This window comes from Capsicum annuum, chromosome 3 (assembly GCF_002878395.1).
Source record: "Capsicum annuum cultivar UCD-10X-F1 chromosome 3, UCD10Xv1.1, whole genome shotgun sequence".
In the NCBI taxonomy this organism is placed as follows: Eukaryota; Viridiplantae; Streptophyta; class Magnoliopsida; order Solanales; family Solanaceae; genus Capsicum; species Capsicum annuum.
This window is the reverse complement of record NC_061113.1, coordinates 258374670-258392193: the sequence shown is the minus strand read 5'-3', so window position 1 is coordinate 258392193 and position 17524 is coordinate 258374670. Positions and strand designations below refer to the sequence as shown.

The window sequence follows — 17524 nt, the reverse complement described above, 5'->3', positions numbered from 1 at the left end:
AAAGTTAGGCATAGTATTAAAAGTTGCACCAGATTTCCCCATATCCCTATGACTAGCATTGTCTAATAACATGGGGTCCACAATAGGTTCATCAACCAAATGGTTGGCAAATACCTCCACCTTATCCCCATCTTCCAAGAAACACATCATATCTAAAATATCCATATCATTATCAACATCTACCATAATTCCACTGTTAGGTTGTTTAATACTAAAGGTGCAGCTCGTGCTATATCCCAATTTTCTAATATAGTCTCTCAACTCAAAATGTGACATCTTGTTTACATCAACATCCAAAAATTCAGTAGTTTTTTCACCATTATACACTGGTTTAAATCTAACACCCCACCGTGGTACCATCTTTAGACTAATTAATGTAAACTCATTCATGTCTTACTTGAATGCAATCAAGATAAGAGAATAAGAATTACTAGACTAGACATTATAAAAAATCAAGCAACATTATTAAAAAGAAAGCAGTAGACGATATTATCAAAAGTCAAGCATTCCTCGAGTTTAATCCAACATTATCAGACTTAAACAATGAATAAAAAGCAAATAATATGAATTTTCTAATGTAATATGGTACTCTTTGAACAATGAAACAACCTAATACTAAGACATACATAAATGCAACATTATGCGACTTAAACAACAAAGAAAAAATCTGATTTCAACATAATAATTGTAATATGATATAGATTGAACACCTACACAACACAATAGTAAGACGCTCATGCTATTACACACAATTAATTACCTAATTTGTAAGATAAACATTAAACAATACAAAAGCCCTAATTTTTAATCACCCGACTTAAACAATCAATAAAACACCTAATTAGATGCAATTATAAACATAATATGGTGTTAATTGAAGACTTAAACAACATAATCATCGGACGTACAACTGAATTTCACACATTTAACTTCTTAATCTTCAGGATTAACAGTAAATCATAATTAACATCTAAACAATCTTAATTTTTGGCACAAACAACTCACCTTTACCAAATTAAACCAACAATCAGTTGATTAGCTTCGAAATCGACACGTCTTTATCAGTAAGATTAGTTTCATACAAGAATATTTGGAGAAAATTGCGTTTGAGAGAGAGAAGATGAAAAAGTTTCGTTTAAGAGAGAGAAATGGACTTGTTTTTTTAAGAGGGAAAACAAAAAAATCGGAGTGGACCCAGCGCGTGGTAGACACGTACATACTATTATTTGGTTTATGTTGTCAGGTCAGCAATTGGTTTGGGGAGAGGGGTTACTAAATATAGAAAAAATATGTTTGGGGGGGAGGGGGTAATAGGACTCTCGTGAAGGTTAAGTGTGTAGTTGGAGGGGGGGGGGGGGGGCGTTGTAATAGACCTTTTTCTCTATTTTTTTTAGTTCGTTTCATTTTAGAAAGAATGTCTCTTTTTTTCCTCGGGAACTGTTTAATACTACAAGATTAAATGATATTTTGGTCCTTTCTGCATATCCTTAGTTTAAAATTACAAAATTCAAAAATATTTGTTACTTTTTAAAGTTTCATATTAAGTCAAAATCAGACAAATAAATTGAAATAGAGTGAGTAGAAGTTTTTATAAGTCAAAAATACATTTTTTCAAACAAATGTATGCTAAAACTCTTCTCCTTTCGTAGATGTTCCTTCAATGTATGCTAACTGTTTTACACTATACATAAAAAGGGCAAATGCAAAGAACTCTTGATCTTCTGCATTGAACTTTCTTGCCTTTGGAACGTCTTGCATTCCTTTCTTTCCAAATTGTCCACTAATTATTTTCACAGTTCTCTTTTTTTGGGTTAAGCTAATTAATTTTATTGACAAATGGGGAAAGCTCCGTATACTCCGTATGCCAAAAGAAGAAAACCTACTGCAAAATACTGTTCTCAACAAAAGAGAGATCCAGACCTCTATACAAATAGTGATCTCGTAAGTATGCCAGAAATAAACTAGAGAAAACACTACTGTGCAACGTTACAAAATCTTGCAAGATTTTCTCAGTTGACTTTTGTTAGATAGTTTATGCATGTAGTATTATACTAGTTTCCCACATGTACTATGTGGAGTATAGATATAAATAGGGCTCGATGTAGTACAATAGTCATGCATCTTAAATCTTATTTCCATGCATTAATTTCACAACTTTAAAGGAACTTGGCCTGCTTTAAATATCCTAATATGTAAGTAGACTAGAGAAAAGTGTAACAAGAAAGGAATATGGTTGTACATCTAGATCTTGAGCTTTGGCATATGACTGGTGCCTCCATTTAATATCCACCTATAATCTGTGAAGTTACCTTACTTTATTTGAAGATGTTAATATGAACTTATCAGCTGATGTTTCTCTCAAGTTCTTTTTACTATTATAAACTCAGGAATGTGTACACATCTCGTCTTCCATCAAGCTGTCCTCAAAGATAAAGCTTAAGCTCCTTTATGAGATAGTCAGAAGCTCTTCTTGTTTTGCTGATTAATTGTTGATCTAAAGGTGATAAGTAAAGGTAACTCAACATATTGTGGGTGATATTTGTTCTGGATTTATAGTAATGATATGAATTCTTCCTTTGCTACCCAATTGTCAGACTGTTATAAAGTTTCTTCCAAAATCTGGGCAGGGAGAGAGTGATCAATTTGGGAATGGAGCATCAAAAGCACAGCTGGAGAATGCAGCCAAAAAAGAACTAGATTCAGAAGCTACTCATGCTTCAAGGAAGAGAGCTTGGAAACCTAATTTTTTGAATAAACCAGATGAAGGATATGATCATGCTTGGTCAAGTGGAGGAAGGAGATCAAAAGCCCATAATCTCTTGAAGGGTCGTGGAAAACCATACTAAAATAGACAAGTAGCTGTTCACAAGAAGACAGACCGCTCTACCACCGAGCTATGGAGAAACAACAGGAGATTCGATCTCATAGAGTTCAGCGCCATCTATTTTCGTTGTTCAAATCTGTGACGACACAAAAAAACCATTGTTAAAACTCTCTGACAACATGAAAAAAATCAAATGCTCTGCCCTCCCTCTCTATCCATCCAAGTGATTGTAATAAGGCAGAGGCGGCTGTTGGCGTCCCCTCCAGTCAAGAATTGGGCCCTCGCAATAACTAGCTGATATTCTTCTCTCATGTCTTTCTTTGTTCATGGTTCAGTAAACATTTATTATTACTAAGTAGAGCCCAACACAATTATTGACGTTCTCTTTTGTTTCTTGCTGTTGGTATAATCCCGTTACTGCATATGTGAGGTGTCATTGATGGAGTGGAATGCACTGTGTAAGGAGTTCTTCTGTTTTCTTTGTTGGTCTGCGAAGGCCTGCTAGGCTTCTGATATAACTTTTGTCTTATATTACATTTGATCATAGCAATCTCCATATTTGTCTTATACTATTACATTTGTCTTTAACTTTTTTCTTACACGCACTCGGTGCATACACCAAGTCAATATATGCATGCCATGTGTTTGAATTTAAAGTTCATGTTATTTAATCATGATTAATCAACATGTATTTTACTTAATTTAATTACATAATCATGATAAAAAATATTAGTTTGGTGTATACACTGGGTGCGTGTAAGTTTTTACCCTTGCTCTTATTCTTTATATGTGATTTGGGGTTTGCTCCAGCTTTTACTAGTCACAAATACTAACCTTGGTTCTCTAGTGCCAGAGGCTCTTTACTATTTCTACTCACATACAGATCTCAAACATTGTCTTTACTCGAGTAAACATTATATTATTTATACTGCACGCTTTCGTGGCTAAGCCGTGTTTTCTCTTGTATCGGAAATGACCTTTTTATCTCAGCTTTGAGGTAGTGATACGGATTATGTTTGTGCACTTACCCGGGTGTGTTGTTTTGTTAACTAACTCATCTATACTAATGCCCTTAACTAACATCTACACCACCGCAAATCTTGTTGGCAGAAAAGGCAACTTCCGCCAACAGAAAACAAATCCAACAAATTGCCAAATGTTCAAGGAAAAAAAGTAAAAAACCAACTAAATATATTTGTGGGAGTAACATCAAACTACCATGTCATAAATCCAACGTATCGCCAAAGTAGGAAAAATAGCAATCGCACCAACATATATAGAAAATCAAATAATATGATTATATGAGGAAATTAAGTTAATATTAATATCAATAATAGTTGTCGTTTTTCATAAATCCAACATATCACCAAAGTAGGAAAAATCGCAATCGCACCAACATTGATAGAAAATTAAATAATATGATTATCTAAGGAAATTAAGCTAATATTAGTACCAATAATAGTTGTGGTTCATAAATCCAACATATCGCCAAAGTAGGAAAAAGTGCAATCACACCAACATCTATAGAAAATTAAATAATATGGTTTATTAAGGAAATTAAGTTAATATTAATGCCAATAATAGTTGTGGTGAAATGCATATGATTTTTCATTCTTATCCATAGGTTTCGAGTTTGATTGTTAAGTATGAAAAAAATCTTGTTAGGAATTTCCTTAGTAAATCCAAATCAATTGGAGATTCAATATAAAATACTGGACGTCATGTGAAAAGACTATTAATTACAATTTATAATTTGTCCTAAATTCCATTGAAATTGTTTTATCTAGAAGAATGATAATTTCTATAGTAGTAATAGTTCACGTTTAATATGCCGTTAAGATGTGTTTATCTTTTCCCCTTCAATATGCGTAATTCAGAAGTAAATACAAATATAATATCAAAAATAATAAAATTACTTAGTAGTTGAAAACAAACGTTAATAGTAGTTCCTCCGCTCGTTTTTACTTGTTATTAATTTACTAATTGTATATCTATTTTTACTTGGTATTTTTGACATATGAAGAAAAGATAATATTTTTTTCTATTTTACCCTTACCTTTAATTATTTATTTTTTTAAAAATAATTTCAAGACATAATGTAAAAATATCATTTAATAGGAGTAATTTAATAAAATAACTATGTTATTAATTATTTTTCTTAATGAATGTGTTAAATTAAAATGTGATAAGTAAAAAGCTAATGGTGGGAGTAATTAATATCATTAACATGTTAAAAAATATTAGTCAAAAATATTTGAGAGGAAAAAAAATACGGTACGGAGAAATCAAAGTTTGAGCTTTGCCGCTAATAAAATGTAAGACATTATTACTTTTCCAATATTAGACATCTTTAACAATAGAGAAAAAGCTCAACTCAAAGTACTTTTAAGTACAACTGTAGGGACAAAACAGTCCAAACAGTGTGGCTCTTTTCAAAAAAGAATATAAAAGTTTCTTTCTTTGAACTGTTTGAAACAAAACCTTTGTGTCTTTGTTCAGTTAGCAATGCCACGTTGAGTTCCATTTGTTGAATGCCAAAAATAGCAAACCGAACTAAAGCAACATTAAAAGGACAAACATCCTGAAAAAAGTTTTAAGGTTTGAGTCCAAAATTTTAGTGAGAAAGCAATAAATGTGAGGGAATCCAAGTTGAGATTGCATATTTGGAGTGTTTATTAATGTCAGTCAATTTTTTCCCAATTTTGGTCCTAAATTTGAGTATATATACAAACCCCACTTTGTATAAACTCTCACACCATCAGCATTTGCTGTCTGAGTTTACCTCTTTTTTTTTTTTTTTCTTTGAGTGTTGTTTATTTCGGGGGTTTTTGAGAAAGGGATTTTGATCAAAGATTCTTGAGTTTTCGAGGCTGCTTGGAGTGAATGGTTTTGTGAAAATGGCTGACTCTCCGTCTTCTTCTTCTTCCCAGAAAGAAATAGAGGAGGGGCTAAAAGAATGTGGGATTAGTCTAAACAATCTTCCTTCTTCCACTGAAGAACTCATCACTCTTCTGGATGTAAGTTTCAATTTTTACGTTTTTTCATGTTCTTTATATAGAATTTACTAGCTTTATCTGTGTGTTTTTGCCTCTCTTTTTTTCCTGCCCTACATGTTCAGATTGATTTGATCTTTGATAAAAATAAGAACTTTTTAGGGAAGGGTTGTTTGTTAGATAATTTTTGATGCCTATTTTTCCTTAGGATGATTTTGTTTGCCTCTTTTTCTGCCCTATCAGTTTGGATTGATTTCATCTTGATAACATTAAGAACTTTTAGGGGAAGGGTTGTTTGTTGCATAAATTTGATGCCTAGTTTTCCTTAGGTAGCCGGATGATTTTTAGTTTTTTAAATCTCCAAAGAGAAGTCTTTTGTTCTTAATCTAGTGTTGAATCAGAACTGGAGAAATGGAAATGGAAAATGTAGTTTTTTTTGCAACGGTTTTTGGAAATCAAAATGTTAAGGACAATACATAGATTCCACCATAGAGCAATTTCTCCATGTTCTCGACTTAATCTTTATTGACTGTGTTTGTAATTTCCTGAAGTTGGTTGCTCGTTTTTGGTAATTTATAGTTGCTGCAAGTTGACTCCCTTAACTTTTTGTCTTTTAGAAGGTCGAATCTGTATTGTTAAAGGTAGGTCAAGCCCCTACCGATTCAATAAAAGATGCCCTTCAACCGGTAATGAAAGCCATGGTTGGAGATGAACTGTTAAAGCACAGTGATGTGGATGTCACAGTTTCTGTGGTATCTTGCATCAATGAGCTTGCTATAATATCTGCCCCGCTTCAACCCTATGATGATGTACTAATGAAGGTAATATAACATTCTATTTGTTGTTCTGGTTTCCTAATACACACGAGAAACACAGACACACAACGAACTAGATTAGCTAATGCCACTTGCTCAAACTTTATATCCATTTCCTTTTGTTCTTTTTCACTCTTGTATTGAAAATTCTCAGGAAATTTTCCAACTTACCATAAGGGCATTTGAAGAGCTGTCTAATTCAGGCCGCTCTTATCATAAGGCTGTGAATGTTCTTCGAAGCGTGGCAGAAGTCAAGGCCAGTGTTTTGTTGCTGGACCTTGAATGTGATGCACTGGTAATGGAGATGTTCGAGATGTTTCCAAGGATCATCAGGTAACTTAGCAAATCTTTCCTTCTGGTAACATGTTTCTTGTTTTTTTCCCACTTTTTGGACTATTAGAGTGTGGTTTTGTTCTTTCAAGCAATGACTTTAATGTCCTTCAGAATAACTTAGCAAATGTTCCTCAGGATCATCATTAAGCTTATATTTGGTCAGTGTTGTCAATAGTGTTTTTTCTCTGGTTACAAATTTGCATGTGTAGGACACATACTGTTAGAGAAACATTAATTCCCTTGTATAAAACTACTTATTTAGTATTGGAATGACTATTTTCCTTATATAAAACTACTTTTTTAGTTTTGGAATGACAATAACCTGAATAGAGTGGAATACATTCAGAATTATATAGTCAACCCCGGGAAATATGGGATTGAGGTGCAGGCAATTTTAATATTACGGTGGGACGCTGAAGCGTTGGCTGCTTCTGTGTCAAGACTGAGTAGCGGGATTGTCGATGTAATTCAAGTGGTTATGGTTTATGTTATCTATTTATGCACAATGCAATTACCATTTAATATTCGTTTCGGTGTTAACTAGCTCAAAGGTGGTGCACAGACATAAACTTTAAATTGTCCGCTTAGCTATTCTTGATATTTAAGTTGTTGTATATCTTTCTTCGACAAATTTATGCATGTTGGTGATTTTTTGACATCATACAACCATTCCCAACACCCCCCCCCCCCCCCCCCCCCCCCCCCAGATCTCGGGGGGCCGCAAATACCCCGAAACCCCCCCCAGCCCAATTTATTCGGTTTTTTGGTTCAATTTCGATTTTTTTTTTTTTTTTTCCAAAACTCTGGTTCCTTGGTTCAGTTTAAGGGTCCCGGTTCTTTGGTGCATCAAAGAAACAAACTTCTGTTGCTGCTGCGTGCAACTTCCCGTTAATTGTTAATATGTAATTGTGGTGGATATTAACGTAAATTAAAAGAGATTACTAATTTGATGATGGCTATGGTATCTACATGATCTTCATGTGTTGGAGTTATCTTGAAGAGTTAGCATTTTCCGGATATGGTGTAAGATATATTGTATCTCATTTAATATATCTTAGCTTATTACGAAACAGTATCATGATTTTCTTAGCATTAATTGCAAACCAAGTTGGTGACATGCATATCCTGCCGTGAAGTTTTTCCTTTTTTTGTTTGCTGTTAGCATTTAGGCTGCTATTGCTCATTGTTGAAAGGCATGAGCATCCAACAATGATTTACTCTTCGTTTCTCTGATTCTGTTGTTAACTTCACTCTAGTAAGCATTATAATTTTCAATGAAAAACCAAACCGAACTAATTCGGTTTGGTGTTCGATGCACACTTCTCCATAACTGAAAACCGAAGTTTGAATAAAACGAATGTCAACCCTACGGCCACTGCAAATATTGTAAGGTTATCATGTACAAGTTTCCTTTGATGAATGCTTATGTTTCATGCTGCATTTTTTCAAGGCCCGACCATCCTAATGTAGTATTCACAAGCATGGAAGTAATCATGACTCAGCTCATTGAAGAAAGTGATGAAATCAAAATGGAGCTTCTTCAGCCCCTTCTTGATAGCCTCAGAAAGGAAAATCAGGTAATAAACCTCATCCTATTGATCTTCTGTTAATCATGTTTCTTTAGTGCTTTACTTGATCTTATATACTGTGCAGATCTGGTCACCTATCTCATCAAAGTTGGGAGAGAAGGTCCTGAAAGAATGCGCTTCCACCGTTAGACCTTGTCTTCTAGAAGCCCTCAAGTCAGGAACCATGAATCTTGATGATTACGTTGATATAGTTGCCTCAATATGCAGAACGCCTGGGGGAGAAGAAATGGTGCGTCCTACTCATGACTATCTTTTTGTATGCAGCTGTTCTTTGCTTTCTTTTGAGATGCTGAATGAAACATTTTCAAAATGATCCTTTTGCTAAATAAGTAGCTTCTAGGTCCCGGGCTCAAGCATTGGAAACAGCCTCTTGCAGAAATGCAAGGTAAAGGCTGTGTACAATAAATCCTTGTGGTTCGGCCCTCCCCAGACCCCGCGCATAACAGGAACTTTACTGCACCAGGCTGCCCCTTTCAGTGTCATGTCTATTTTTATTACTAATTATCATATATGCTATTGAGTTGTTACTGATTAGAAACATTGCTCCTTCTAAGTAAAAGAAACTATTGGATGGCTTTTCCTTTTTTGCCATGTCTTTTTTTACTACTAATTATCAAACATGCTATCGAGTTGCTACTGATCAAAAAAAGTTTTCCTTATAAGTAAAAGAAATTATTGGATAGCTTTTCCTTTTTTGCTAACATTAGTTTTATGGTCAGATGGAAAACAAAAATGCGACTGATGCTGTGTCTCCTATAAAAGTTGGTCCATCTGCTTCTGTTATCAGTGAGACACTGCCAGAGGATGGAGCGCCTTTAAATAACGATGGCACCTTTTTGAAAACATTACAGCATTGCAGTCATGATGAACATAAGGGCACATCAGGTAGCAAAAGAAAATCATGTCAGAGATCAAGGAAGAGCAGGTCTGTTTTGAAAGGTGCTGTGGACACCACTTCTGGTCTTAACATTGTGAAAAGAGAAGGGAACTTTACTGATGCTGAGGAGTCATCAGTGAAACAAATTGATGAAAAGAAACAGAAGAATGACAGAGCTACAATTGAGATTCATGATATAGAGGAATCGGGAGATGAGGTTGAAAGGACAATTTCTTAGAAGCTGTTATCTCTAGATCTGTGTTTGTAACTTATTTCAAGCACAAATTTGACATTCACTTTTCTTTTATACTTCTCCCTTTGTGGTTTTGGGTTTTACAGAAAATTAAACTAGCATTTGGGGATGAAAATCCCTCCAGCGAACTTGCCAAGCCAAAACGCAGGAGGAAGCTTTCTGTGAAAAAGGATGAGGTACTAATATAGCATTTTTTGAAGTAAACTGTAACCCTTGTTTCCATATCTGCAAAATTTACAAAGTTTTCTTGTATTCATGGTGCATGGTTGAAATGTAGTGTGTTGCCAAATTCTGTGACTTCATTGCTTTTTCAAAGGACAAGTTATAATCTGCTTTATCCTCCTTGAATTCGGAGAAAACACTATGCTTATCTTTTTTCAACAGAGTTCAAAGGACTCAAACTAGTTTTGGTTTAGGCCTTACTGCTTTCAATATATCTGTTGTCCAAGAGTGTTTTCATTTCCGAAGAGCTTATGGTTCCTAATTGTTTCATTCAGGATTCAAAAAGGCGTCGCTTCACCAAAAAATATGGAGAAGAAATAGTTGGTACCAGAATAAGAGTCTGGTGGCCCTTGGACCGAATGTAAGTTACTACAAAATTTTGTGTCAGTACTATCACATTATTGCAAGTTTGTGGTACTAATCACAGATCCACTCTCATCCCAGAACTTGTCATCCTTGATTACTTATGTTGTTAATTTTATCGTCTATAAAACTGACCTGCCTCCTAGGCTGTCAGCCAAGAGTCTGCTTCATCTTTTGACTTGTGGAATATCATAGCATCTTCAATTCCTTCTACTAAATTGAGTTTTATGGTGCCTTGCTTATGGAAGAAAGAAGTTGAGCTAAAACAGTGATAGATGTCATAGAATCCCACTAAAAATAGCAAGGGATGTTCTTTTGGTATCCTGTTAATACTTTTCCCTGCACCTTCTTGGTACCATAGTAATAGTACACTTACCATCTCTCTGTCCGAAATAAAAAAGAAAAGAAAAAAATAAAGAAGTCTAGCTAAAGTTTTTGATTTTAAGTTTCCCTTTGCAGGTTCTATGAGGGTGCAGTTTCTACATTTGATCCTGTGAATAAGAAGCATCAGGTAGTGACGTTATTATCAAGCTTCATGCGCTCTTTTTCAATTAATCTCTTTACAGTTTTCATCCCAGTATATTATATGCGTTTCACTTTGCAATGCTCTGGTATTTGCACTTAATGATGACAAGAATCTATACACCATTCCCAAGTCTCAAATAGTTTTTTTTTTCAACCTAAAAAAAATAAATTATTTGTTATTATTCTCCTACAATTGCCAAAATATCTGTAAGTTCAGTTGAATCCATCTTCCTGCTTAGTTAATGTCGAGGCAAACTATTTTCCGAGGGTGACTCCATCTTCGTGTATGTAGAGGCAAAACTATTTTCCAAACCAAATGGAATCACTACAACAGAAGCCCCTTTTACATATTGATATGACCTTACACAGCCTAAAAGACATCTTTCTCGAAGATGGTCATCGTGTTAAAACTGCAGAACAGGAAAATATATCCTGGGAGTAAAGTAGTGATTTTAGCTGAAGTTTTTAGTCGACTGATACTATTTGCTGTTTTTTTCTTTTGAGATCACTTATGATGATGGTGAAACGGAAATCTTGAATCTGAGTAAGGAACGGTTTGAGATTCTTGAAGACAATCCATCTGACAAGGTGCTTTCCCCATTTGATGCTGTGTTATATTAACAATTTCAAGTTATCATTGGCATTACATCTCTTTGTGATATGATTCTTTTGGATGCCTTGTGTGCAGGAGCACGAAGCAGACCTTCAATGCAATGCTGTTTCATCTGTTCCGTAAGTATTGTTTTCCAATTCTTTTTTTTTCTTTTACAAATCCTAGAGCTCCTCGCAGTCTTGACTGTTGTGTTTACTTCTACCTACTACTTTCATGTAAGAGAATTGTATTTTGCATCACCTTGATATGCCAATACTATTGTCGGGATATGGTATGGTTATTGGTTGATGAACTTTAGCAGATCCACGAAGAAGAAAGCAAAAAGAAACTCCTCGATAAAAAAGAAACCTGGAATCTCTTCATCCAAAAGGTTGTTCTTTTGTTATTATACACTTTTCCCTTTAGTACTGCTCTTTGAGCTGAATGTTCTGAGGGTTTTGACAAGCATGTTTTCTATCTTCAGGTCTAAAAAGAATCCCCAAAAGAGTGACATTGAGTGCATGGATATTCCAATTCCAGATAAGATGAATGATGCTGCTGACGTTGGTTGTGAAACTAGCAGTGGAAAAAAAGAACGTGTGGACAAGGAAGATAATGATATCAGGCAGAAACAGGGATCCGAGGCTTACAAAGTTCTCTTAGAGAGATCATTGCTTGAAGACCATCCATCTGACAAGGTCCTTTCTCTGATACTGTGTTATCTTTTAACATACTTCCTAATTATCACTGACATCATATATCTTTGTGATACGATTCTTTTGGATGCAATATGTACAGAATCGTGAAACAGATCTTCAAAGCAATGATGTTTCAGCTGTTGTGTAAGTATTGATTTCTAAATTTCGTTGTACCCTCTGAAATATCCTAGTTCTTTACAGGTTCTTGATTGTCGTCTTTCATGTTTCTTCTACCTACTACTTTTATGTTAAGAGATTGTATCAACAACCTTGATATGTCTCTACTATTGTTTTAACATGATATGGTTATTGGTTGATGAACTTGAGTAGATCCACAGAGAAAGCAAAAATAATCTTCTCAATAAAAAAGAAACCTGGTGTCTCGTCATCCAAAAGGTGTTCTTTTGTTGCTGTACTCTTTTCCCTGTAGTATTTCTCTCTGAATTAAATGTTCTGAGGGTTTTGACAAGTAGGTTTTCTATCTTCAGGTCTAAAAGAAATCCCCAGAAGAGTGATATTGTGTCCATGGATATTCCAATTCCAGATAAAACGAATGCTGCTGCTGACATTGGTTATGAAACAAGCAGTGGGAAGAAAGATTCTGTGGACAAGAAAGATAACGATATCTCACAGAAACGGAGGTCCAGGACTCCCAAAATTGCCGTAGAGAACTCGTTGACTCTTGAAGACCATCTATCTGATAAGGTCCCTTGTCCATTTGATACTGTGTTATCTTTTAACATATTTTCAAATTATTATTGGCATTATATGTCTTTGTGATACAATTCTTTTGGATTCAGTATGTACAGAAGCATGAAACAGATCTTCAAAGCAATGTTGTTTCATCTGTTCCGTAAGTATTGATTTCTAAATTCCTTGTAACCTTGCACATAATTCTAGTTCTTGACATGTTCTTGACAGTCATCTTTTGTGTTTTCTTCTACCTACTACTTTTATGTTAAAGATTGTTTTTCGCATTACCTTGATATGCCACTACTATTGTTTTGACATGATATGGTTATTGGCTGATGAACTGAGCAGATCCATGAAGAAGAAAGCAAAAAGGACCACCTCAATAAAAAAGGAACCCGGGATCTCGACATCCAAAAGGTTGTTCTTTTTTTGTTGTACATTTTTGCCTGTTGTATTGCTCTCTGAACTGACAAACTCTTGAGTCTAAAGGGTTCAGGTTGAGTAGGAGCAAGACAGAGTATTTGGAATGCAAGTTTAATGACGTGAGGCTGGAGAATGAGGTGGTAGTGAAGTTGTAATCACAGGTGGTATGTAAGAGGGATAGTTTCAAGTATCTCGGGTCCGTGATTCAGGGTAACGGTGAGATTGATGAGGATGCCTTGCACCGTATTGGGGCGGTATGGATGAAGTGGAAGCTCGCTTCGGGGGTGTTGTGTTATAAGAAGGTGCCGCCCAAGCTTAAAGGCAAATTCTACAGGATGGCAGTCCGTCCGGCCATGTTGTATGGAGCGGAGTGTTGCCAGTTAAGAACTCCCACGTTCAAAAAATGAAGGTGGCGGAAATGCGGATGTTGCGTTGGATGTGTGGGCTGACTAGGGGGGATAGAGTTCGGAATGAGACTATCAGGGAGAAGGTTGGTGTGACTCCAGTGGAGAATAAGATGCGGGAAGTCCGATTGAGATGGTTTGGACACGTGATGAGAAGGGGCATGGATGCCCCGGTTCGTAGGTGTGAGAGGCTAGTTTTGGATGGTTTTAGGCGGGGTAGGGGTAGGCCGAAGAAGTACTGGGGAGAGGTGATTAGGCGAGACATGGAGCAGTTACAGCTCACTGAGGACATGACCCTAGATAGGAAGATCTGGAAGACACGAATTAGGGCGGAAGGCTAGGGTCAGTTTGGGTCGCTAGTGTAGGAAATTACTTGTTGGGGGTATTATTCTTGTTATGATACCTTGTTTCATGCTTTATTACAAATCTGTTTACTTTTCTCTGTTTACTACTACTTGTGGGTGTCGTATTTATGTTATGCCATCTTGTTCCATGCTTTACTATGAATTTGTTTAGTATTCCGTGTCTCGAGCCGGGGGTCTATCGGAAACAACATTTCTACTTCTTTAGAGGTAGAGGTATGGACTGCGTACATCTTACCTTCCCCAGACCTCACTATGTGGGAATACACTGGGTTTGTTGTTGTTGTTGTATTGCTCTCTGAACTGAACATTCTGACGGTTTAAGCTGGTTTTCTATCTTAAGGTTTAAAAGAAAACCCCAAAAGAGTGACATTGAATCCCTGGATATTCCAATTCCATATCCGATGAATGATGCTGCTGATGTTGGTTGCAAAACAAGCAGTGGGGATAAAGAACATGTGGATAAGGAAGATAATGATATCACACAGAAGCAGAGATCCAAGACTTGCAAAGCTGCCTTAGATTGCTCTTTGGCACTTGAAGACCAGCCATCTGACAAGGTCCTTTCTCCATCTGATACTGTGTTGTTATCTCTTAACATATTTTTCAAATTATCACTGGCATTATATATCTTTGTGATATGATTCCTTTGGATGCAATACATACAGAAGCCTGAAGCAGATCTTCAAAGCAATGATGTTTCATCTTCTCTGTAAGTTTTGATTTCTAAATTTCCTTGTACCTTTCGAAAATCCTAGTTCTTTACATGTTCTTGACTCTTGTTTTTCATGTTTATTTCTACCTACTACTTTTATGTTGGATATTTTTTCTGCATCACATTGATGATATGCCAGTACTATTGTTTTGATATGATATGGTTACTGGTTGATGAACTCGAGCAGATCCACGAAGAGGAAAGCAAAAAGAACCTCCTCAATAAAAAAAGAATCAGTATCTTCATCCAAAAGGTTAATTTTTTGTTGTTATACATTTTTTCCTGCAGTATCACTCTCTGAACTGTATGTACAGAGGGTTTTGACAAGTAAGTTTTCTATCTTCAGGTCTAAAAGAAAAGCCCAAAAGAGTGGCATTGAGTCCCTGGATGTTTTAATTCCAGATGAGGTGAATGATGCATCAGATGTTGGTTGCAAAATGATTGTATCTTCATCCAAAAGGTTAATTTTTTGCTGTTGTACACTTTTTTCTGCAGTATCGCTCTCTGAAGTGTATGTACTGAGGGTTTTGACAAGTAGGTTTTCTATCTTCAGGTCTAAAAGAAAAGCCCAAAAGAGTGACATTGAGTCCCTGGATGTTTTAATTCCAGATGAGATGAATGATGCATCTGCTGTTGGTTGTGAAACAAGCTATGGGGATAAAGAACGTCTGGATAAGGAAGACAACATGATCACAGAAGCCGAGTCCAAGACGTTAGAAGTTGTGCCTTAGAGAGATGCTGGTGAACTCACAAAGTTGTCATAACGAAGGAAGCTAAAATATAAAGATGATAAAAGTTTTATTCGGGAAGAAGACAGTAGTCATTTTTCATTACCTGTTTAAATTTGAAAGTGTTGTATCATTATTGAATCTCATAGCTCCTCTTAACTTTGAAAGCTATGAGACCCTTAGTTAGTTAAAGCGGTTTATTTGAATGAATAGTTGGAGCATTCCTCCAACTACTTCTTGCTGCTATTTATTTGTTGTTTGAAAGTTCTCTTCATTTCTCTCTTTGTTTGCGTCGCGAACTTTGTGAGTTCATGACAAAGCAACTGTATTCAAGGTCTCTTGATATGTGAACAAGCTAAGGATTCAAGTCCATTGCTTGATAATGTATGTATCTCCATGAAGCAAAGGGTTGTGCATTTTTCCTATATCACGTTCGAGTCTTCCATTTAGAGAGTGGAGCAGTGGACTTCTGTGGCCCAATGTATTAATGGAAATTGTGAAGCACTAGCAGAAGAAGATGAACAAGTCACTGATAGGAGCTGTGGATGTAGTCCAACAGGTCCACATATTCTATTGGGCTGAGATTTAGTGATTCAGGTTGGACTTGTTAGCCCAAATCAAATAGGTAATGCCAGGAGCCAAGTATTATCCTGCATTTTGTGAGATGCATAATCTGTAAACTGGGACTGCATGCAAAGTTAAGGTTAAAGTGGGCGGACTCAGAATTTCAACTAACGGTTCAATATTTGAGGAAAATCTAGCCGAAGGGTGTTCAACACTTACTATATATATATATATATATAAAATATTAATCATGTATAAATGTTATATTTTTCGGTCGAAGGGGGTTTTGATGAATCCCAACCAAAGGGCTGGCTCCTCCCCTTTATTGTCCTTGAACCCCCACGAACGCAAATGTATGTGTGCTGAGGGAAGATTAGAGAAATGACATTGATAAGGGAACTTGGTAGCAAAGGAAAGCTGAACACTCATGGTTAAGAAAATATGGTACACTTGGTTGTGAGGCAATAATCTCTGACGTCGACTTACGAATAGAAAAAAATAATCCTACGAAGATCTTTAGTAAGTAGATGTATTTTTTATTTTTTAGGGGAATGGGGGAGGTGATTACAATGTGGGGAATCGAATCCGAGAGTTCAGGTAACTAACCAACTAAGCTACTAAATTTCCCTAGTAAATAGATGTTTTATTTACCGCTCTTATGTTATTTTTTTCTAATCTTCTGTAAAAAAAACAAATCATGCAACTAAAATAACATTTGAATCAAAATGGACTGCAACATCGAAATTTTTTAGAGATGAGAAAAAAAATACGAAAGAATGAAAATACAAAATGTGTTCAAAGTTGCAGCTAGAGTCTCACATCGGTGGGTTAAAGAGTTCTTGATCTCCTTATATCAGAGTTAGGCCCACCCAGTTCATTGTTTCTGATGTTAGGCCCTCCGTCTTATATTGTTCACGTTCCAGATGTCCAGTCCTGGACGTGCAGGGGTGTTGGAGTCTCACATCGATGGGTTAAAGGGTATTTGATCTTCTTATATAATCTTGGCTCAATTCTTCTCTCATAGGCTAGCTTTTGAGGTTGAGTTAGGCCAGATGCTTTTCTTTATCAAGTAAGTGTAGTGAGCATTCATGCATGTATCATGCTGAGGTCAGACTCTTATATACCTACTACAGTAGTTTTTTGTTTTCACTGACAAAATTTTATTAGTCTTTCACACGGATGATAACGGTCATGTGCGACACCTTTCGAAAACTTGTATAAACCAAATGAAAATGAAATAGAAACACTATGAATTTTATTACATCTCTCACACAGATGAGAACGGTTATGCACGAGACCTTTTGAAAACTCATATATAGAGAGAGACCAAACGAAAACGAAATAAGAAAACGAAAGGGCCACAAAATGGAAGAGTTGTCATTTGTCAGTGTTATTTTCAATGTTTTCGGGTACACAAATCTATATATAGGTACACAATAACTTCAACACAAGTTCAAGTCTAAAACAAGAACACTTATGAAGTTACACAACACCTTCAACACAAGATTAAAGATAATCTATTCAAGAAGTGTGTTATTATTTCAGAAATAA

At 35.8% G+C, this 17524-nt stretch overlaps 1 protein-coding gene and 1 long non-coding RNA gene across 10 annotated transcripts in view; both read left to right on the top strand.

The window, feature by feature from the left end:
• The window catches only part of LOC107861983, a 10633-nt gene extending 7259 nt beyond the window's left edge, over positions 1–3374 (top strand). For all 3 annotated transcript variants that reach the window (XR_007053902.1, XR_001671886.2, XR_007053901.1), the window contains exons 6-7: positions 2388–2513; positions 2628–3374. This is a non-coding gene — a long non-coding RNA (uncharacterized LOC107861983). The remainder of the gene's footprint in view (positions 1–2387; positions 2514–2627) is intronic.
• A 1919-nt stretch (positions 3375–5293) lies between these two features.
• LOC107861982 (sister chromatid cohesion protein PDS5 homolog C) lies at positions 5294–15655 on the top strand. 7 transcript variants are annotated; one of them, XM_047409898.1, is made up of 23 exons: positions 5294–5841; positions 6435–6638; positions 6787–6965; positions 8416–8542; positions 8619–8783; positions 9274–9648; positions 9771–9860; positions 10182–10267; positions 10729–10780; positions 11299–11382; positions 11483–11526; positions 11706–11777; positions 11871–12084; positions 12185–12228; positions 12415–12480; positions 12573–12789; positions 12894–12937; positions 13126–13194; positions 14310–14526; positions 14635–14678; positions 14869–14934; positions 15028–15141; positions 15235–15655. In XM_047409898.1, the coding sequence occupies exons 1-23, from the start codon at positions 5722–5724 to the stop codon at positions 15410–15412; spliced, it is 2871 nt and encodes a 956-aa protein (XP_047265854.1). In that variant the 5' UTR covers positions 5294–5721; the 3' UTR covers positions 15413–15655. The 7 variants fall into 7 exon arrangements, with proteins under 7 accessions (XP_047265854.1, XP_047265856.1, XP_047265853.1 ...); XM_047409897.1 differs by having other exon boundaries at positions 5295–5841; positions 12885–12937; XM_016707402.2 differs by having other exon boundaries at positions 5296–5841; positions 11709–11777; positions 12885–12937.
• Positions 15656–17524: the final 1869 nt, after the last annotated feature.

What these genes read in the sequence shown, in the direction of transcription:
- LOC107861982 (XM_047409897.1), top strand. Translation starts at nt 5,722, where the DNA reads ATGGCTGACTCTCCGTCTTCTTCTTCTTCCCAGAAAGAAATAGAGGAG. An exon ending in AATGCTGTTTCATCTGTTCC is followed by an intron (nt 11,527 to 11,705) that starts GTAAGTATTGTT and finishes GATGAACTTTAG; the next exon opens with CAGATCCACGAAGAAGAAAG. An exon ending in GGGATCTCGACATCCAAAAG is followed by an intron (nt 13,195 to 14,309) that starts GTTGTTCTTTTT and finishes TTCTATCTTAAG; the next exon opens with GTTTAAAAGAAAACCCCAAA.